The 22,236-nt window shown below is 37.7% G+C and overlaps 1 protein-coding gene across 12 annotated transcripts in view; it reads left to right on the forward strand.

Annotated features, from left to right (window-relative positions):
* Nup98 (nucleoporin 98 and 96 precursor) overlaps positions 1-22,236 on the forward strand; it is a 99,973-nt gene that overhangs the window by 26,679 nt on the left and 51,058 nt on the right. For 6 of the 12 annotated variants that reach the window (XM_059269687.1, XM_059269678.1, XM_059269662.1 and 3 more), the window contains 8 exons: positions 233-372; positions 3,063-3,170; positions 3,779-3,959; positions 5,962-6,125; positions 7,376-7,513; positions 10,438-10,576; positions 14,288-14,380; positions 22,085-22,225. In XM_059269687.1, coding sequence (XP_059125670.1) covers positions 233-372; positions 3,063-3,170; positions 3,779-3,959; positions 5,962-6,125; positions 7,376-7,513; positions 10,438-10,576; positions 14,288-14,380; positions 22,085-22,225 — 1,104 coding nt within the window. The remainder of the gene's footprint in view (positions 1-232; positions 373-3,062; positions 3,171-3,778; positions 3,960-5,961; positions 6,126-7,375; positions 7,514-10,437; positions 10,577-14,287; positions 14,381-22,084; positions 22,226-22,236) is intronic. The other 6 variants (XM_059269737.1, XM_059269712.1, XM_059269721.1 and 3 more) reach the window with 3 other exon arrangements.

A 22,236-nucleotide genomic window follows, 5' to 3' on the forward strand; every position in this document is an offset into this window, starting at 1 on the left:
TCTAAGAACTACCCGCACATGTAGCTAATTCATGGGTTTGGATTAGTTTACCTTGAGAGTTGTAGCCTGGAAGCATGTGTTGGTATGGAATATTGCCTAAATAAGTTTGCTCAGGAGAAATAAAGAATATTTAACGGTGTGAAAGCACTGCTGCCATTACCCTACCTTACTTCCAGGGCCTTCAAGATGAAGTTGTTTGCTATTTCATTCTCATTTTCTTTCTAATTGACAGATTTTGGAACAAGTACTAGCAGTGGAGGACTCTTTGGAACTACAAACACCACCTCTAACCCTTTTGGTAGCACATCTGGCTCTCTCTTTGGGCCAAGTAGTTTTACAGCAGCACCTACAGGAACCACTATTAAATTTAATGTATGTATTTTCTTCCAGAATGTTTTTTTTTTCTATGTATTTCTTTGTGGAATGAATTGTCAGATTGCTCCTTTTCCCAGTAATTCATATCATAGTTTGGCTTTTTAAAAAAATAAGTTTATTTATTTTTATGTGTATGAATATTTGTTGCATGTGTGAATGTTCGCTATGTGCATGCCAGTACCCAGGGAGGCCAGAAGAGGATATTATGATCTCTTGGAATTGCAAGAACAGATGGTTGTGAACTTCCATCTGGTGCTGTTGTAATAGGCCTCAAGACCTTGGCATAATTGACAGCACTTTAGAGGCCCCATTCTGACCTTAGAACCCAACACATAGATCCCAATACTTGCCAAAAACAGGAACAAAGACCTAATCCATCAAAGATCTATTCCGTACTTCCAGGATCAAGGGAAATCCTTAAATGTACTAACCTTGCTTTTTTGCTTCTGTAGTTTTTACTTCTTGGTAACTGTTCTTGCTAGCTGACCAGGTTGTGGTTTTATATATAAAAGACAAAGATCAGTGAGGCTCGGGGCTGCGTGATTTGGGCAAGCTCCTTATGTATGTAGCCTTCAGTGGGCAATATAGACTTTCTTTTCAGCTTTAAGAGTGTCTGTGTGGGGTGGGGGTGGGGTCTATGCCGTTAACCCCAGCACTTGGGAAGCAAAAGCAGGTGGATCTCTGAGTTTGAGGCCAGCCTGGTCTACAGAGCAAGTTCAAGAATGTCCAGGGTAGCCGGGCGGTGGTGGCACACGCCTTTAATCCCAGCACTCGGGAGGCAGAGGCAGGCAGATCTTTGTGAGTTCGAGGCCAGCCTGGGCTACCAAGTGAGTTCCAGGAGAGGCGCAAAGCTACACAGAGAAACCCTGTCTTGAAAAACCAAAAAAAAAAAAAAAGCTAATTTTTTTTTTTTTCTTTTTTATTGCCATAGTGGGCATTAAGTCAAGGTCTCATGCATGGTAGGTAAGCGCTCTACCACTGAGCTGAAATTAATTTCCAGCATGAAACATCATCTAGATTATAATGTATATTAAAATTGTGTTCACTTTAGTCAAGTTTGTATTTAGTGTTGATTATGGTAGCCATATAAAGCAGAATTCCTGAGGCAGGGTCTTGCTATGTAATCCAGGCTGACTTTTTATACTAACTACATAGTTCAGTCTTGCCTTGAACTCAGTGATCTTGCTTTCCCTTTTTAGTGCTAGGATTACAAGTGTCTGTCAGTATTTTCTGTTCTAAAGCAGAACTGGGGTAATCATCTGTTTATAGAAATAAAGAATAGTGGACAGATCACAGAAAAAGAACTGAAAATAAGACTTCTTCATGAAGATATGTAGAACAGTCTGTCATCTATTCAAGAATAAAACCTTGGATCTCTTGTCAGTTCCAGGCCAGCCTGGTCTACAAAGTGAGTTCCAGGACAGGCTCCAAAAGCTACACATGGAAACCCTGTCTCGGAAAACAAACAAACAAACAAAAGAATAAAACCTTGGATGGAATGGAAAAATGGGACAATAAAGTAGATAGGAGGGTTAGTGCACTATGGGCCTTGGGATTAAACCCTGGCCTTCCAAGGCATGTGTGGGCTATATAGAATATTGTCTCAAAAAATAAAACTGGGTGTAGTGGCTCACACCATTCATTAATCCTAACACTGAGGAGGCAGAGGCAAGTGGATTTCTGAGTTCAAGTCCTGCCTGGTTAATATAGAGTTACAGGACAGCCATGGCTACATAGAGGCTCTGTCTCTAAATGAATTAATAAAAGAATGAAAAATAAAAAGCAGATAATTGAAGAACAGATGATACTGCTTTAAAGATTTAAATATATATACTTTTTTTTTTAGGTAAATTGTTAAGAATATATTACCTGTATTTTACCATATAATTGGATAGCTTGAGTTGAGAGGCTAATACTTAAGTTTGTGGTAAATTTGTTACCAAGATGGATTTATTCTGGGCTAGAGAGATGGCTTAGTAGTTAACAGTACTTGCTATTCTTACAGAGGACTGGAATTGGGTTCCTAATACCTACCTATTGGCTTACAACTGTCTATTAATTACTCTTAACTCCAAGAGATACAATGCCTCTAACCTCTGTACTCACATGTACATATCTACATTCAGGCACACACAGCTACATATAATTAAAAATAATAAAAATTTATCTTTAAAAATGAAGATTGGGTTTGTTCAGATAACTGTGATGTTGGAGAAAGATCAGAAATGTTGCCCTATATTTTAATCAAGCATCCTTGAAAAACAATTTGATTTTGCCTTGAGGTTCTTACTGTGATGCCCAGTTGAATTCCTGGTCTCAAATGATCATGCTTCAACTTCAAAAATATTTGGTTTGTGCCACTGTGCCCAGTTCCATCTTTAATTTGTTTGAGATAAGGTCTCTGTAGCCTTCCTGGGTTGGTTTGGTATTCACAGCTCCCTCTGGAGTGCTGGGATGGTAGATATAGGCCATCATGCCCTCCTAAAAGTGTTTTTTGAGTGGGAGGGGGGGGGGTGCCTTTGCATTAGACATTTACCACTGAACTGTATCCAGCTCTTGGCCCTGTCTTGTTACAAAAGAAGAAACGGAATAATTTTAAAGTTCAGTGGTTGACAAACTGTGTCTGTAAGAGTTGGACTTTGGAAAAAAACTTGGACTTAGAAATGTGCCTTTGTCTTCCTTTGCAGCCTCCCACGGGTACAGATACTATGGTCAAAGCTGGAGTTAGCACTAACATCAGTACCAAGCATCAGTGTATTACTGCTATGAAAGAATATGAAAGCAAGTCACTAGAGGTCAGTAAAATGAAGTACAAAAAAATGAGCTTAATACTTTCATTATACATAAACACAGCTTTTTCAAATATTTGATTCTTTTTAAGATTAAGTGGTTCGAATTGGGTCTGAGTAAAAGCTTTAAGGTGTTTTTAAAGATCATATATTATTATGAATACTTTTATTTTAGGCTGAGATAATATTCTCCACATATATAGGTCTATCTAGTATTCTATTCTGGTTAGATATTTACAATGCAGTGAGAATGCATGTTTGTGCATACATGACTTTTTAGTAAATTTATGCAAAATCCTAAGTACATGGCTTAATAACTTTTTCATTAAGTGGAAAGATACTTATCGAGTGACAGTATAGAGAAAAGACAATAGGAAAAGAAATAAAAATAGCTAACATCCCAATGCCCTTATTAACCCTGCCCCTCATCATAATACTCTCCTTCCAAAATTAACTATCTTGATTGCCCAATTTTTGCCAGTCTTTGAGTTTTATATAGATGGACACTTACTTTTGTAATTCAGTATTACACTTCAGTGACGTTATTCTGTAATAGATTTTAAGTAATTTTTTTTTTTGCCCTATGTTAAGTTCGATAATGTTCTTACCTTCAGGAACTTCGTTTGGAGGATTATCAGGCTAACCGTAAAGGCCCACAGAACCAAGTGGGAGCAGGTACCACAGCTGGCTTATTTGGGTCTTCTCCAGCAACTTCCAGTGCAACAGGACTCTTCAGCTCCTCCACCACTAATTCAGCCTTTTCATATGGTCAGAACAAAACTGCCTTCGGAACTAGTAAGCACTTTTATTGTATCATAAAGAAGAATGGTCAGATAAAAGTAAATCATGACTCACTTCGTTACAAGAGCTGTGGAGAAAAAATAATTTGGGGATATTTATGAATAGGGAGAGATAGTTAAAAGTGAAGATGGCTAAGGAATCCTTCATTTCAGAGCTGATATTTGAGTAGTAACCTACTCAAAGGTAAAAGAACTGGTTGTATGTATTTTTAGGAAAAATCTGCTAACTTGAAGCTATGAATCTCAAAACTCAGGTTTTAGAGGCTTTTTTGAAGCAGGGTCTCACTCTAACTCAAGTTGACCTCAAACTCAAAGCAATCCTGCTTTAGCCTTCCAAATACTTGTGTTATAAGCATGAGCCACCAGGCCCAGCAAAACTCAAGTTTTTACCTAAGAGGCGAGAGTGTTCCAGAATTCTAGGGGACACAAGGGCTGTGTTTAATAGGACTTTGTCAGTGGATCAGAGCTTGACTTTTTTGATACAGTCTTGCTATGTAAACTTGGCTGGCTTGGAACTTGCTACATAGGCCAAAGTAGCCTTAGATTATGGCAGTCTTCCTGCTTCTGCCTCCCAAGTGCTGGACTTGTAGGCATATGTGCTTCACCCTGCAAGACATGACTTCTTATTTGCTTGGGAAACATTAAAGTTTATTTTGAAAGAGAAGTCATTTGATAATGAGTGAAGGTTCATTCTGAGGATTACTGCTATATTCAGAGTAGTACAAAGTAGTACAAAATTAGTATAAAAATGCTGGGCATGGTGGTGCACACCTTTGATCCCACTTGGAGATCACTTGGAGCATTTGGAGACTGAGGCAGATGGCCCTGAGTTGGAGGCCAGCCTGGTCTGTAGAGCAAGTTCCTGGACAGCAAGGGCTACACAGAAATCCTGTCTCGAAAAACAAAAGCAAAAAATTGTTGTACTTTCAACATGAAAGATTGATAGTGTATTAGACAAAAGGGCTGGGCTTGAGTGTGTAGCTCAAACATATATAAGGCCCTGTTTTGAGTCCCCAGGAATACATTATCAGTCAGATTCTAAAGCCTGATTAGATAACCAAGTTGATTCAGTATAGGGTGTGAAAGCATTTAGGGTGATGGCTAAGTTACTTGATAAAAATACTGCTTTTGCAAAAGTTACAATACAAAGCTTACTTTGTAGCTTGTCTGGGTCGTTCATGCTTGTAATTACAGGATTTGGGAGGTGAAAATAAAGAATTCAAGATTATCCTTAGCAACATAGTAAAGTGTGAGGCCACCCTGCCAGAAACCAAAGCAAACCAAAGATTTCTTTCCTGGATTTCTCCTTTAGCCATAAGTTTGCCTCTGTAAAGGCAAACAAAAGTTACAAAGTTTCCATAGCTTTCTAGAGAAATGTATACACAAATACTATGTTTATCTAATTTACATTTAACATTCTTTTCAGCCTTAGTATTTCTGACTTAATAGTTTCATTCCTTTCGTTTGTTTTGTTTTTTTGTTTTTTTGTTTTTTTTGAGACAGGATTTTTCTGTCCTGGAACTATGTAGACTAGGCTGGCCTTGAACTCACATAGGTTCACCTGCCTCTGCCTCCCAAGAGCCGAGATTAAAAGGCTGTGCCACTATGCTCAATGAATACAGTACTGTATATAAAAGATGAGGCTGAATATATTGATAGGAAGAAAAAAACTTCATTCTGTCAAAATTAATTTAAACATAGATTGAATATTTTTCCTTATAAAAAGGAAAGTTGAGTTTACAAAGGAAGGTCATTCAGTCTTATTAGAATTCTTGAGTTGAGGTATTATAGAAAGGAAAGTTTTAGTATAAAAGTAGAGCTAGCTGAAGATAAAAAATGAAGGCTATTAAATAAAGAATGAATATAGAATAATTTGGATAGCAATAGATAAAGCTCAGATGATTGACTTACTGGCTCATTTGAGAGTACCATTTGTTTTTTGTTTTTGTTTTTTAATTTGTTTTTGTTTGTTTATTTCTCCTTTTCCTTTCTGAAAGGCACAACTGGATTTGGAACAAATCCAGGTGGTCTCTTTGGCCAACAGAATCAACAGACTACCAGTCTCTTCAGCAAACCATTTGGCCAGGCTACAACCACCCAGAATACTGGCTTTTCCTTTGGTAATACTAGTACCCTTGGGCAGCCGAGCACCAATACTATGGTAAGGAAACAGGCCCTTGGTTAACTCTAGGTCTTATATGTTAAGCTAAGTAATGAGACTAGTAATCATGTTCACCTTGTAAGTGCTAGAGTTCTTTAGAGCTGAGGTTATTTAGTATGGAGAAGAAAACAAATCTTTCAGTAATAAAGACCTGGATTTTGTCTCAGCCCATACTCTACTCATTGAGAGTTTGTTGAATGAGTCATTTCTCTTTTCTGACCATAGTTTTCTTATCACTAAGAGCTTAGTGGGCTACAGGTTGCTATCTTAAGGTTATATACCTTGTGATGTTGATGATTAATCGTTCCAGAGGGAGTTGGAGGGAGATAATGAGAAAGGACTGTGTATGAATCATCAAAGTACATTATGTACGTGGATGAGAGTGTTAAAAAAAAAAAAAAAAGCATTGTAAGTAAAGAAAGTGGTTACTGAAATTATAATAGTAGAACTATAGAACTGGGCATACTATAATCTCAGTGTTTGGGAGGAGGATCCAGAGTTCAAGGATAGTATTGATTATGTATCTAGTTCAAAGACAGTCTAGGTTGTATGAGATTAATCTCAAGAATTAAATGAGCATATGAATAAAATTGAGAATAAAGAAACCCAACAAGAGTACCACAACTGATTATCCATCTTCGAAAGAATGAGGTTAAATCCCTTATATAATTAATAACCAGAGTTTACTCAATAGATCAAATACCTAGAATTACAAAACTCGTGGTTGTGTTTTATGTATGACCCAGGGTCTCACTGTGCAGTCCAGGCTTCCCTGAGACTTGCTTCAGCCTCATACATGATGGGATTATAAGTATGAGTTATGTCCAGTTTATAAAGCATTTAGAAGAAAATGAGGTGGGTTTTTTTTTATTATTTGTTTTGATAACATAGTCTTGTTATAGCTTAGATTATCCTGGAACTCCCTATGTAACCTAACACCTTAGAGCACCAGAATTCATAGAAAGCCTTAGTACATGCCCAGCATTTGAAGTTCATTGTTCTGGAAACAGGGACTTAGGGATGAAATCAGTCCTGGACTCTAAAGTTTTAATAACTTTTAACTTCGCTGTTTTGAGAAGGATACCTTATTCTTGCTTTTCAAGGTTGTGTAAAGAAATATTCCAAGAATTTTATCACACATGCTTTTATAAGCAATGGTGACTTTTTAAAAAAAAATTTTGTATTTATCTCTCTAAGACTTTAAAGAAAACTACTATGAACTGCCTTTTAATCTAAATAACCCATTCCAGGGCCTGTTTGGAGTAACCCAAGCCTCACAGCCAGGAGGTCTTTTTGGGACGGCTACAAATACCAGCACTGGGACAGCATTTGGAACAGGAACAGGTCTCTTTGGGCAGCCCAGTACTGGATTTGGTGCAGTTGGTTCGGTAGGTGGTGACAGTTGATTGTAATCTGAAGTGTTTAAATCTGTTAAAGGAATATATAAAACAGATAATTGTCTTCTAAGAATTTAATATCTATATGTTTATTTTTTCATTTTCCCTCTTTAATTATATAAAATTTTTAAAAATTATATTTTTATTTTTTTTTTGTATGTATGCCTATACCACACTACACACATGACATTCAGAAACCACTGTGGAAGCCTAGCAGTGTTGCTGGTGCATACCTTTAATCCCAGCAAGGGCAGGTGGATCTCTGAGTTCAAAGACAGTCTGGTCTAGAGAGTGAGTTCCAGGACAGCCAGGGCTATACAGAGAAAACAAAAACAAACAAACAAAAAAAAAACCATGAAGCTACTTGTGGGAATCCAGTATGGGTTCCAAGGATCAAACTCAAATCGGGTTTGGTGGCAAGTACCTTTACCCACTGAGCCATCTTGCCAGCTCCTCTCTTGGTCTTTATGTCAGGGTCTCAAGTAGCCCAGACTGACTGGAACTTCTGTGTAGTCAAGGATAAGCTCAAACTCCTCATGCTGCTACTTCCTTAGTCCTGGGATTCAGGCATGTACTACTAGTTTTCATGTTTCAGCATCCCAGGTGCTAGGATTGCAAACATTTGTCATCATGCCCAGTTTCATGAACTGTTGGGGACTAAACTCTGGGCATTATGCATTCTTGGAAAGCACTGTAGTAACTACTGGCTGTCTCCTTTGCTCCATGGTTTTTTATTCAGTCACTAAATTGTCTTATCTCAGAAATGGTGTGGTGTACTTCTGTTTGAAAGTACTGTTAAGTGCTGGAGAGATGGCTCGGCAGTTAAGAGCTCTGGCTGCTCTAGAGGACTTGGATGACTACTAGCAGCTATGTGGCAGCTCACTTCTGGCTTCTGTAGGCATTAGGCATACACATGGTGCACAGACAGATGTAGGCAAAACATCCATACACATTAAAAAGAAAAACAAAATATCAGCCTGACTGATTTAAATTTAAAAGAGAAAAAAATACTGTTATAGTTGGTTAGTTTTAATTTTTAAATTGAGAAGTAAAGTTGTCCTTTTTTTTTTTTCCAAGACAGAGTTTCTTCATGTAGCCCTGGCTGTCCTGGAACTCACTATGTAGACCAGACTCTCCTCGGAGTTAGAGATCCACCTGCCTCTGTCTCTTGAGTGCTGGGATTGAAGGCTTGTGCCACCACCTCGAAGCTTAACCCTGCTTGTTTTGTTTTTTTGTTTTTTGTTTTTTTTTGTTTTGTTTTGTTTTTCAAGACAAGGTTTCTCTGTGTAGCTTTGCGCCTTTCCTGGAACTCACTCTGTAGACCATGCTGGCCTCGAACTCACAGAGATCCGCCTGGCTCTGCCTCCCGAGTGCTGGGATTATAGGTGTGCGCTGCCGCCGCCGCCGCCGCCGCCGCCGCCGCCGCCGCCACCCGGCTCAGTTTTTTTTTTTTTTTTTTTTTTTTTTTTAAAAACAAAGACAGATTTTACTATGTAGCTCTGACAAGCACGAACCTTGCTATATAGATCAGGGTGGCCTCAAACTTAAAAGAGATCGACCTGCCTCTACTTGCAAAGTGTTGAAATTGAAGGCTTGTACCTCGTGTCCAGCCCAAATCAGATAATTCTTAACTCCTAGTTTTCCCTTTTGTGTTTTGAGGGATAAACTAGAATGGTATTTGGAAATTAAATGCTTTTGGAGTTGATCGAGTTCCTAGAATTATAGGGATTCTCATGCTGTGGGAGATGTAACTCAGTTATTTACCTTATTGAATTAAGTTGTCTAAGTATAGAACTACTGTTTTGAAATGCACTTAAAAAGAGCAGTAAATTTTATATTATAATACCATTTAGGGGAAAAGTGACTGTTTCGATGTAACTCAGGTGCAGAAATGTGTGGCTGGCTTGAGCAAGGCCCTAGTTTTGGTCCCCAGTACTACCACCACCACTATAAAAAGCTGGTCAGACATAGCTGAGACAAGAAGATTGAATCCAACCTGGGCTATAGAGAGTTCAAGGCCAGCCTGAATTATATAATACACCGCCTCAAACAAATTAAGAGCTGAAGTTGTAACTTAGTATTAGAATGCTTGCTTAGCACACACACAAGGCCTTGGGTCTAGTTCCTGGTACTACAAACAAAATGTTTTCTCTTTTCACCCTCCTTCCTCATTCCTCCTTGACATTTCTCTCCCTCTTGTCTCCAAAAAAGAAGCCTGGTCTTCCTCCTGGCTCAGTTTTCCAAATGCTGGGATTACAGGCCTATACTACCACACCTGGTCAATGAAAACATTTGATTGCCATGTTATTTTCACTTTGACTCACTGAAATCCTGTTTGCTAAGGTGTTAATTTTTTGCGTTAAAGCATTGTGCTTAGAATCTTGCTCAGATTATTATATCTTCTGATTAATCTGTCTTTTCATAAAAATTATCACTTTTTCTTCCATTACACACTTAATAGTTGGAGTAGCTTATTTGCATCCTTTCTCTCTCTCTCATTACTTTAAATTATGTGTATTGTGTGTTGGCATGTGGGTATGTACGTATGAATGAGGTACCTTGGGGGCCAGAAGTGTAGGATCTCCGGGAACTAGATTACAGTCAGTTTTGAGTCACCTGATACATGTGCTAGGAACTGAACTTGGAAGAGCAATTAGTGCTCTTAACCATTGAGCCATCTCTCCAGCCTCTGTTACTTTATCATTTTTAATTATGTGTGTATACATGAGTATAGGTGTCTGAAGAATTGTCAGATCCTCCTGGAGCTGGCATGACAGGTGGTTGTAGCCATCTGATGTAGGGGCTGGGAATCAGGCTCAGTACACTCCTAACTGTTGAGCCATCTCTCTAGCCTGCTTACTTTCTCTGTTGTGTCTTTATATCATTTTAAATTTTTTGTATTATTTTCCTTTTAGACCCTGTTTGGCAATAACAAGCTTACAACTTTTGGAACCAGCACAACCAGTGCTCCTTCATTTGGTACAACCAGTGGCGGGCTCTTCGGTAACAAACCAACCCTGACTTTAGGAACCAATACAAACACTTCCAATTTTGGTACATATAAAATGCAGGTTTGACTCTCTTAAAGTTACACTGACTATACCACACATCATTCTCCTGATTCATATGATTGGAAATGTTTAAAAATTCTCAGGTAAGCGATAGCCTGATGCTAGGTACCAGAAAGAAAGACTTTAAGTCATGGTACATGTTATGAGATATTTAGTATAGATAAATTGGTTTTCATTTTCTCTGGATTACCTCACCAGTAACTGAAGAAGCATATGTGAACCTCATTTGTCCGAAATAACCCATTCTATTCAGGTAGATTTCAAATAGGGGAATGTGGTGGACAAGGGGAGATTGGTGATTCTTTCTGAATGTCAAAGCTTTGCTGAGTTGGAGGATTATTCTGGCAGTTTTGAGTGTAGTAACTCATGCCTGTAACACCATACCTATTGAAGCAGGCCATCCTGGGGTACAGAATGAGACTTGTTTCAAAAAGAGCAACAACAAATTATTCTGAAGTTTTGAGATCCTGTTTCTTACTTAAAAATCAAGAAAATAGAAATAAGATTGAGCAAATTGTTTTAAAAAGGAACTTTATTCTTTTTAGATATGTTAGAAATATTTAAACCAGTTTAAAAGAAGCATCATGTTTCAGCTTTATCCATTCATGATTATGTTTTCAGACATTCAACATTGTGTAAGGTGTACAAAGTTCATTTTATTCACAGGGTTCTAATATTTGTTGAACATTTTGTTTACCAGAGTACCTCATTAGGTACTGGTTGGTTTTTCTAGGAAGATATGTGCAAAATTTTTTTTTTTTTTCAGAATTTTTGTTTCTTTGTGGGGTTTTTGTTTTGTTTTGAGACAGTTTTTTTTTTTGTTGTTTTGTTTTCAAAACAGAGTTTCCTGGCTGTCCTGGAACTGTCTCTGTAGACTAGGCTTGCCTCGAACCCCCTGCCCTGCCTTCTAAGTGCTGGGATTAAAGGTGGGCACCACCACTGCCTGTCTGAGATGGAATCTTATTATGCAGCCCTATTTGGCCCTGCAATTTACTGTGTAGACCAGGCTGGCCTCAAAAAAAAAAAAAAAATCCTCGGACTTTTTCCTCCTAAAGTTCTAGGATTAAAGATGTGTGCCACTACATCTGACTTCATGGTAGGGTTTTTTGTTTTGGTTTGGTTTGGTTTTTTTTCGAGAAGGGTTTCTCTGTGTAGCTTTGCGCCTTTCCTGGAACTCACTCTGTAGCCCAGGCTGGCCTCGAACTCACAGAGATCCACCTGCCTCTGCCTCCTGAGTGCTGGGATTAAAGGCACGCGCCACCACCACCTGGCTTGTTTTTTTGTTTGTTTGTTTGTTTTGTTTGTTTGTTTTGTTTTGTTTTTGGTTGTAAGACTGTATTTATACTCATGCTCACTGATTCCATTATGAAAGGTCTCATCTTTACCTGGCTTGCCTCACTAGCTATATGCTGAATTTGAATTATCTTTACTTTGTAAAATTGTTTTGAAGTAACAGAGAGTCAGCGAGAATGGAGGAAATGTGTGGTATAAACAGTGTAAAGTTGGCACTTAGATCTCTCCTGTGGGTTTAAGGTTGGCCTTGAATAGCTTGTTTTGTGGTACAAGACTATGATCCTTTCTTGTTAAATTTTAGTTAAAAGAGAAAGAGCATCTTTAAGAACATTTTCTTTTTAAATTTTCTTTAAGGAAAGTTGATTGTGCTTGAGTGGGCAAAACTATGGGTCTGGGGGGTTAGCTAATAACACAATTCAAGAAAAACTTTAATGTAGACACATGAATCACTTGCTGATATTGAGTCAGATTAAATTTAGATTTTTTTTTTTTTTTTCTTGAGATAGGATTTCTCTGTGTAGCTTTGCCTTTCCTGGAACTCACTCTGTAGCCCAGGCTGGCCTCAAACTCACAGAGATCCGCCTGGCTCTGCCTCCTGAGTGCTGGGATTAAAGGTGTGCGCTATCACCACCTGGCAAATGCTTAGATTTTAAAATGACCAAAATATGCTTGGTTTCGGACTTTATCTCCTTTAGCTTTATGGTCTTTTTCATTGGTAATATCCAGCCTGATACTGACATAAAAAAGTACAATCCCTCTAGTGATACTGTTAAAACTCACTTTATTTACCTTTGAAGTTTCTTTTCTCCTCAACCTTATTCTTCCTTCTTGAGACAGAGTCTTGCTATGTAATAAATTGACTCAGCCTTCGAAGAGCTTGATTGCAAACTAATAACACAAGCCTTCACACTGAGCTTTCATGATAGTTTTTAAATGAATTTGTCTTAAAACCAAGAATTCACCAGGTGGCAGGGGCACTCACCTTCAATCCATTTAATCCCAGTACTGGTAGGATAGAGGCAGACTGATCTCTGTGAGTTCAAAGCCAGCCTAGTCTACATAGTGAATTCTAGGACAGCCAGGGCTACATGGAGAAACTTTGTCTCAGAAAAACAAACAAATACCTAAGAATTTTTTGGCCAGTGATTGATATTCCTTAGCATTATAGATTAATGACACATTCATTATTTGCTTTGTTGAAATTTCTTCGAAAGGAATTCTACAATTTTGTTGTCTCATCAGTGAAAAGAAAATAGTAATAAAATACTGATATCTTTGATACCTGTGTATTTCAAAGGGGGAGTTAACAAGATTTTCTCTAATTAGCAAGTCAGAGTGAAAAAGAATGGTTTTCTTAACCCTTCATCATCGACAAAGAAAGTGTTGAACTCAAGATAGGTTGTTCATAGGATATAGTTTTTTGTTTAGTTTTTTTTTTTTTTTTTTAAGTTTTCTTTTTTTAAATTTTTTTACTTTTATATGCACTGGTGTTTTGCCTGCAGGTATATCTCTGAGAATGTCAGATCTTGGAGTTAGAGACATTTGTGAGCCACCATGTGGGTGGGTGCTGGGAATTGAACCTAGGTCTTCTAGAAGAACAGTCAGTGTCCATCTCTCCAGCCCTGGTTATTATTATTATTTTTTTTTATAGTATAGAGACAGTAGTGGTGGTGCATACCTGTGACCCCAGCACTTGGAAGGTAGAGAAGATAAAAGCCACTATTAATGCCTAGCTATTGCAGGTTCGCTTGAGTTCTGTGAAACCTTCTTCAAAAAGCACCCCCTCCACACAAAAAAGTAGCTAGTTGAGCCTTTGAGTGTTTGTATGAATTAACTGAGTGCGACATTGTGAAAGAACCTCACATAATCTGCCACACGTTACTGTCTGTGTCAGATCCATCAGTTTAAAACAAAAATTGCTATAAAAATTAGGGGGTGAGGGTGTTTCAAGATAGGGTTTTTTTTGTGTGTGTTGCCATAGAGATTTTTATGGGTTGTTTTCTATTCGTTTTTATTTGTTGACAATTTTTTAAAGTGAAAGTTTGAGGGAATAAACTTTTGTGTTTGTAAGTAAGCGTGAAGCTTGTGTGCTGACTGTGAGCCTTACAAAGTTCAAACATCAAGCTGTGACCTTGCTTTGCTGTTGGGTATTACCCTATCTGGAATTGATATTTCAGGCTTGAAGATGCTATTAAAGCAGTTAAGTAAATGTAAAGACTTGTTTGCAGGTGTCAGAATTTTTTAACAAGTTCTATTAACTGATAATTTGGGATTCATAAATATTAGTATTAACTTAAGGATACAAAGCTTAAGATCAGTTGTCTTTGTGTTAAAACTCCCCTTTAAAGAAAATTGAGAATTGTTTTAAAACTACAATCCACTCATTCTTCTTTTTCCTTAGGTTTTGGCACAAATAACAGTGGGAATAGTATTTTTGGAAGTAAGCCAGCACCTGGGACTCTGGGAACTGGACTTGGTACAGGATTTGGAACAGGTAAGAAAGTGTTCATATGAATTTTAGGAAGTAATTACAACTTGAGCTTATGAGTTTAGATCATATACTTATAAATAAGAGGGTTAGATTTCCATTTTTACAAATAGATTTATTAAAGCATTTCCAGCAGTTATGTTTTACCAGGTCCTAAAATGTTAGTGCATTTATATTAAATTCACAAAACGTAGATTTTGAATTATAGGAAAATTACCTTTTCCACATAAAAGTTTGTATCCTTTAGTCCTGTTTTAGCTGGGAGTTTTAGTTTAAAATGTAAGATTTCCAGGCGGATCTCTGTGAGTTCGAGGCCAGCCTGGACTACCAAGTGAGTCCCAGGAAAGGCACAAAGCTACACAGAGAAACCCTGTCTTGAAAAACCAAAAAAAAAAAAAAAAAAAAAAAAGGAAGATTTATTAGTAGTGATAGTAACTTTTAAATCCCTCTGTCTTAACTTCATATGAATAATTTAGACTTGGAATTTTTCACCAGTTAAGCCTCATGATAAGACAGCATAGAGAATACATGCTATGGTTATTAACAAAAACGTTCTGCAGTTTTACAAGGTTTGTACATACCTTTCAGTTTTTTATCTTTCATCCCTCTTCCTTTTTTTTTTTTTTTTTTTTTTTGAGACAGCTTCTCCGTGTAGTTCTGGTGTCTGTCCTGGATCTCACTCTGTAGACCAGGCTGGCCTCAAACTCACAGAGATCCTCCTGGCTCTGCCTCCTGAGTGCTGGGATTAAAGGCGTGCACCACCACCACCTGGCTATAGTTATTTTTCAGTACGTTTAAAATATTGGTCTTTCTGTCTTCAGCAACTGGGGCAAGGGCTGTTACGGTGGTTACTTCTAAATATACAGTAAAATATGGTTTAGGCATACATATTTGCTTCCTTTGCCTAATTCTCTCATCTTGGTATAGTAATTTATTTGCAGAATTACTTACTTTCATAATCTCTGCTTCTACTGCCTGGTTTTTGTTTTCTTTGCTTTTGTGGTGTGGTTTTTCCTTGGCCATCTCCTTAATAGACACTTCTTTTATATTCATTTGAACTGTTAACCTTTTTTTCCCCTTGTTCTTTGAGGCAGAGTCTCACTATGTAGCTCTGGATGACCAAGAACTCGATATGTAGACCAGACTGGCCTCGAACTCACAGAGATTTACCTGTCTCTGCCTCCCAAGTGTTGGGATTAAAAGTGTGCATAACCATACGCAGCTAACCTTTCTTTTTAAAATAAATGTTATTAAATATTTCAACAATTCAGAAATACCATGAAAAGTCTTAAGTGTTTCAGCTGTAAAGTAATCAGCTGTTTAGATTTTAACTGTAACTTGTCTGTATCCCCTTTTTGTACTTTTTCAAACATGGTTACATGAGTATTTTATGTCTAGGGATTTTAGTGGCATTTTTAGTTGAACCTTACTTGAGATATTTCGCCCTGATCATATACAGCCAAGATCATATATACAGGGTAGGAAAACGCTTTCCCACGGATCCACCCTCACTCCCCTAGTCCATTCCTCCATGAGTGGCTTTTGTTTTGGATTTTGTTTTTGTAGCAGAGAAAATGCAGATTTATTAAGGAAAAATGAGACTTGAGTGTGAGGATCTCTAAGGGAAGAATACTCATGGGTTAGCTTAGACCAAAGACGGAGATGGCATTGTTACACGTTGTTGTCTTGGGCTGCAACCAGGATTTAAGAGAATGAACTGAAAATTACTGTACATAGTAAGATAATAACTGTTTCCTGAAGTTTTGGGATGTATGCTATACTTTGTATCTCATTGTATTTCTTTCTTTTGTTTATCAGCTTATTTTGTTTTAGTCCATGTGTACAGATTTCATTTCAAAATATTGGCTTTAATATTTGAGTGTATGTGTGTATTTTGCATTTGCCATATATATCATAATCTATCTAACTTTCCACTACCATCAGTAGTTGTGTTGTTTACTGTTAATAGCAAATCTCCTTATGAAAATTTTGTTAAATAATTTTGTATTTGTGTTACTATATAATTAATAAGTAAGATTAAAATTGCTATCTAGGGAGCTAGAGAGATGGCTCAGCAGTTAAGAGGATGACGGCTCTTTCAGAGGACCAGTGTTCAATTCCCAGTACCCACATACAGCTCACAACTCTGTTACTCCAGTTCCAGGGAAATCTAATACCCTCACACAGACATACATACAGATAAAAACACCATTGCACATAAGAATAAATTTAGAAAATTGCCATATAGAAGGTATACATTATTATTAGTTGGTCTTGTTGATTTATTTGTCTTTCAAAAACAGTGCCATTTTGCATTAGTTTTTACATTGTTTGATATGTTCATTTTTCCATACCTTTTCTGTATTGTTTGGCTTTTTCTTTTTGAAATGGAATCTTCCTTTCCTTTTAGCTGTATGTATCTTGTCCATGGTCCTTTCTGTATTTTTTGAAAACATGGTTACAAACTCCTAGGCTTGGAATCCTTCTAGTCAGGTAGCTGAGACTACTATAGGTATATCCTATCACATGAGCTTATTGGGTCTTTTCTTTTTTTAAAGATTCATTTTTTTTTATGGATGAGTGTTTTGCTTGCCTGTATGTCTGTGCATGCACTTGCCCACAGAGGCCTGAAGAGGACACTTGTGCCAGATCCCTTGGAACTGGAGTTAGCTGCCATTTAGGTGCTGGGAACTGAACCTTGGACCTCTGGAAGTGCAGCCAGTATTAGTAATAGCTAAGGCATCTCTCCAGATCCCTTACTGGACTTCATTTTTGCCTATGTGGTAGTGGAAATTGATATATTCCAATGATTAGTGATGAAAGTAGCAATCTTTATGTGAGCTTATTGGTTGTTTGAATCTTTCTGTTTCATATATTTGATCATGGCTTATTTTTAATAAATTATGCTTATTATGTATATATTATGGCTTCTAATGGCTATATGGTAGAATTTTATGTAGCCTTGGTTTGTGTGTGTGTGTGTTACTATTTTTTCCTGGACTGATCTTGAACTTCTGGACTCAAGCAATAATGCCTTAGATTCCTGGGTAGTATGCATTATGGGTGTTGGAGATTGAACCAAGGTCTTTCTCATGCTGGGCAAGCAACTGAAACCCAGGCAGGCCTTCAGCTTTCAATTTTAATTTAATTTAATTAATTATTTTTGAGACAGGGTCTTACTGAGTAGCCCTAGCTATCTTGCAACTCCCTGAATAGATCAGGCTGGCCTCAAACTCACAGAGATCTATCTGCCTCTATCTCCTAGTTGCTAGGATTTAAGCCATGCTCCACCATACTGGGCCTTATGAAGGCTTTTAAAATCTATGCTCCTGCCTCTACTATGTGTTAATTTGGCTATTTTTAGTTACCTCATTCAAAGTCCACTCCTTAGCTCTGTACTGATCAGTTCTTTTGCTGGTGCTAAAGATATGTGCTACCACAACAAACCAGCTTTGAATTTTTTTTTTTTTTTTTTTTTTTTTGAAATAGGGTTTCTCTATGTAGCCCTGGCTGGCTTTTCTTTAACTTACTCTGTAGACCAGGCTGACCTTGAACTCATGGAGATCCTCCTGCCTCTGTTTCCACTTCCCAAGGGCTGGAATTAAAGGCTTGCACCACCACCACTGCTCGGCTCTTTTTTTTTTTTTTCTTTTTCTTTTTTTATTGAGACAAGGTCTCTTTGTAGTTCTGGCTGTCTTAGAACACCAGGGTGGCCTTGGACTCAGAGATCTGCCAGCCTTTCTCTTCCTCTAGAATTCTGTAATTAAAGGCGGGCATCACCATGCCCTGTGACCCGTGATTGATTGGTTGATTGATTTTGGTTTTTTGAGACAAGGTTTTCTCTGTGTAGCCTGGCTGTCCTGGAGCTTGCCTCTGCCATTCTGACTGCTGGAATTAAAGGCATGTGCCAAAGGCTACATTTTTTTTCTTTTCTTTTTGCAATACCATGTATTAAAGCCAGGACCTTATGTATGCCATGCAAGTTATTCTACTTTGGGGCCACACCCCACCCCTCACACCCTTGAACTTTCTTTTTTTTTTTTTTTTTTTTGAGACAGTATTTTTCTGTGTAGCTTTGGAGCCTTTCCTGGAACTCACTCTGTAACCCAGGCTGGCCTCAAACTCACAGAGATCCACCTGCCTCTGCCTCTTGAGTGCTGGGACTAAAGGCGTGCGCCACAACTGCCCGGCCCACCCTTGAACTTTTTAACATGCCAAAATTTATATTAAAAGCTAGGAAAAAAAATGGTTATTTTTTGTGGGATGTGTGTGAGAGAGAGAGAGAGAGTGGGAGAGGGGAGAGAACATGATCCCAGAACACAAAGAACAGTATGCATCAATATTTTCTTCTAATCCTCTAGTTGGTAATAGCTTTGGTATCAGCAAATTAAAGGCGACTGTAGCTGGAAGTTTTGTGTGTCCCGCCCAGTCTGCATCTGCTCAGACCCAAGTAAACACACAGAGGCTTATATTAATTAAAACTGCTTGGCCATTAGCTCAGGCCTACCACTGACTAGCTCTTACACTTAAAACTTAGCCCATTTCTATTAAATCTATATGTCGCCACGTGTTTTATGGCTTTACCCTTGTGCTATTATATGCTGCTCCGTGAATGGCTGACTGGTGTCTCCTGACTCAGCCTTCCTCTTCCCAGAATTCTCCTTGTCTGCTTATCCTGCTTATACTTCTTGCCTGGCTACTGGCCAATCAGCGTTTTATGAAACCAGTGTACAAAAGCATTATCCCACAGCAGGGGACTTTTTGAAGAAAATTTATGTTTATACAGATATAAACACCAAAGGTTTTAGTTTTATTTTGAGGTAGTCTTATGTACTCCAGACTAGCATCACACTTTTTATGTAGCCAAACATGAATAACCCTGAAGTTCTGATCATCCACCTTTCTCCTCCAAGTGTAAATGACAAGCCTGTGCTACTGCACACTGTTTATGTGGTGCTGTGGGATTCATCCTAGTTTTATGTACATTACAAGTGTTCTATCAGCTGAGCTACATTCCCAGCCAGTTTTTGTTGTTTTTTAACAGTATCTCTTGTAACACAGCTGGGCTTAAATTTGCTGTCCGCTTTGGCCTTTGAGTACTAGATTACAGATGTGTGCTACTACCAAGGGTGGTGTTAAGTCCAAAGAGTCTGAGTATAAACATAAGACTTGGGTGAGAATTTTGTTTAGCCATGCAGTTAGTTGTTCATTGACTTATAAATTTGGTCACATCTTGATTGTATCATCAGTTGAAAATTTGTGTTTAATACATTTAGCCTGCCAAACATCATAGCTTTTCCTTGATTACTTTAAGCATGTTCAGAACATGCATGTGTGCCTGCAGTTGAGCATCCCACAGGAGTGTCAGCTTGATAGCATTACCCAAGAAAACCTTCAAGCTCATAAATAGAAGTATAGTTTCTGCTAAATGACCATTATAAAGTCACAAAACTTCTTTATTTCCATTCACATCTTTTTGTTAAACATTTAATTTTATTTACATATTTTTTTCATGTTTGAGTTTTATTCTTACATGATTACATTTCTGTTTGGGTTCTGGATCTTGAGGACTGTGATTACCAGTGTCTTTGCCTTTAGTACAAGCCTTTAAATTGTTCTGTACCCAGGCTGGACAGATAGCTCAGTGGTTAAGAGCATTCACTGACTGCTCTTCCAGAGGACCTGGGTTCAATTCCTAGCACCCATGTGGCAGCTCACAACTATCTGTAATTTCAGTTCCAGGGGATCTGACACCCATGGCAAAACCCCATTGGGCAGTAAATAAATAAATAAATAAATAAAAGCCTTGTAATTAAAAAAATAATAGTAAAATGTTCTGTACCTTTTTTCCCTGATATTATCCCTTAATTCCATAATTTAATAGTTTAACTTTTAATATTTTACCTTGACAATTATTCTTTATAGTCTACAGATCACGTTTTTGTTGCTATATTTTCCTTCTTCATGCCTTGTCTATATGAATAAACTAAAAGACAAAATCAGTAAAGAATTTTACACTTCTAACTTTAGTAACAATAGATCATATATGGAAATTAGGATTTTGAGAGTTATCAAGCAAACATTGTAGAGATTCCATGACTATTATATTTACTAAAACAGACCTTGAGCTTTAAGAAGAATGTGTTCTTAAATTTGAACTATGCATTTCACAGTATTATATGTAAACTAACACTATGGAACTCGATACTATTTGTGGGGAGAACATGAGCTAAATGTATGTATGTCATTTGCAGTTTTCATTTTGAGTGATGGAGATTCAAACTCATTCCTTAGTAGAAGTATGTGGGGCCTTTGGATTTTGTCTTTTGTTTTGGATTGTGTTTTGTTTTGTTTTGTTTTTTTTCAATTCTTAAGTTTAGGTAACCAGTCTTTCTCTAAGAAGAATTTGATTCCCAAGAGTAAGACACTAAATAATAATAAATAGAAAACAATTTCTCTGCTACATTAAGAATTTTCAAGATCTATTTGTAACTTTATGTGTATGAGTGTTTTGCCTGCATATATGTATGTGCATTATGTGTATGCCTAGTGCCTGGAAAGGTCATGAAGAGGGCTTCACATTTCCTGGAAGTGGAATTACAGACTGTTAGAAGTCACCATGTGGGTACTGGAGTCAAGCCTGGGTCCTCTATAAGAGCAGCAAGTGCTCTTAACCACTGAGCCATCTCACTAGCTCCATATATATTTGTTGTTGTTTTTAATAATGCTGGTGCATATCTGTAATTCTAGGATTTAGGTAGAGGAATGAGCTCTTATTCCAACCAGTCTAGTTTGTGTTAAAACTTGAATATGTTTAGTTCTTACATCATGAGACATTTGGCATTTTGAAGAAAAACAAGTTTGTTTAGTTAAAGCTCGTTTCAGGAGCTACATAATTAAAAGTATTACTCTTTTTTGACTATTCAAAGGAGATAATTTGATTTCCTGTAGTTTGGCTTATATGCCAGCTTAAAATGTTAACATTGGGGCTGGAGAGATGGCTCAGTGGTTAAGAGCACTGGCTGGTCTTCCAGAAGACCTGAGTTTGATTCCCAGCACCTACATGGCAGCTCTCTACTATTGCAGGGGATTTGATACCTCTTCTGGCTTCCAGGAACACCAGACTTGCATGGGGTGCATAGATATGCATGACAGGCAAAACACACATACACATAAAAATAATTTTGGTCACTTAAGTATTTTGGCTTGTAAATACTAAAATACACAGGGAATTTTTTTTTTTTTTAATTTGAACATCTCTTTTAGTAGAGTGGTAGTTAATGTCTCAGTTATTCTGTCAGATAGAGCTGGCTTTGACCCTCCTTTCTATCCCAGCGTTTGTAACTCTTCTAAAATGGGATAACAGTTCCTATTTTAGGTATATTTGTTAATACTTTGTGTGTCTGATAGATGCCATGCTTCTTGGAAATGTAATGAGAATGTTTATTCATTTTAATAATTAGGAAAATATCTTAAGTTATCCATTATTGTCACATGTTGTAGTTGAGGGAACTAATGAACGATGGTTCTGACTCTACTGTACCCAGCCCAGTGCCTAGTATGAAGTCAGCATTTACCACATTAGCTCTTTTCTTGAAATGACTGGTCATGATGAAGCTTCCAAATGTATTATATCTTTAAGTAACTGACCTCTGGCACAATAGTCAAAGGATCTTCTGTGGCACTTGTTCTTTCCTCTTGTCTCCATAGCTCTTGGTGCTGGACAGGCATCTTTGTTTGGAAACAACCAACCTAAGATTGGAGGGCCTCTTGGTACAGGAGCCTTTGGGGCCCCTGGATTTAATACTACGACAGCCATTTTGGGCTTTGGCGCCCCCCAGGCCCCAGTAGGTAAGTGTCAG

The sequence above is a fragment of the Peromyscus eremicus genome, chromosome 1 (genome assembly GCF_949786415.1).
Source record: "Peromyscus eremicus chromosome 1, PerEre_H2_v1, whole genome shotgun sequence".
NCBI lineage: Eukaryota > Metazoa > Chordata > Mammalia > Rodentia > Cricetidae > Peromyscus > Peromyscus eremicus.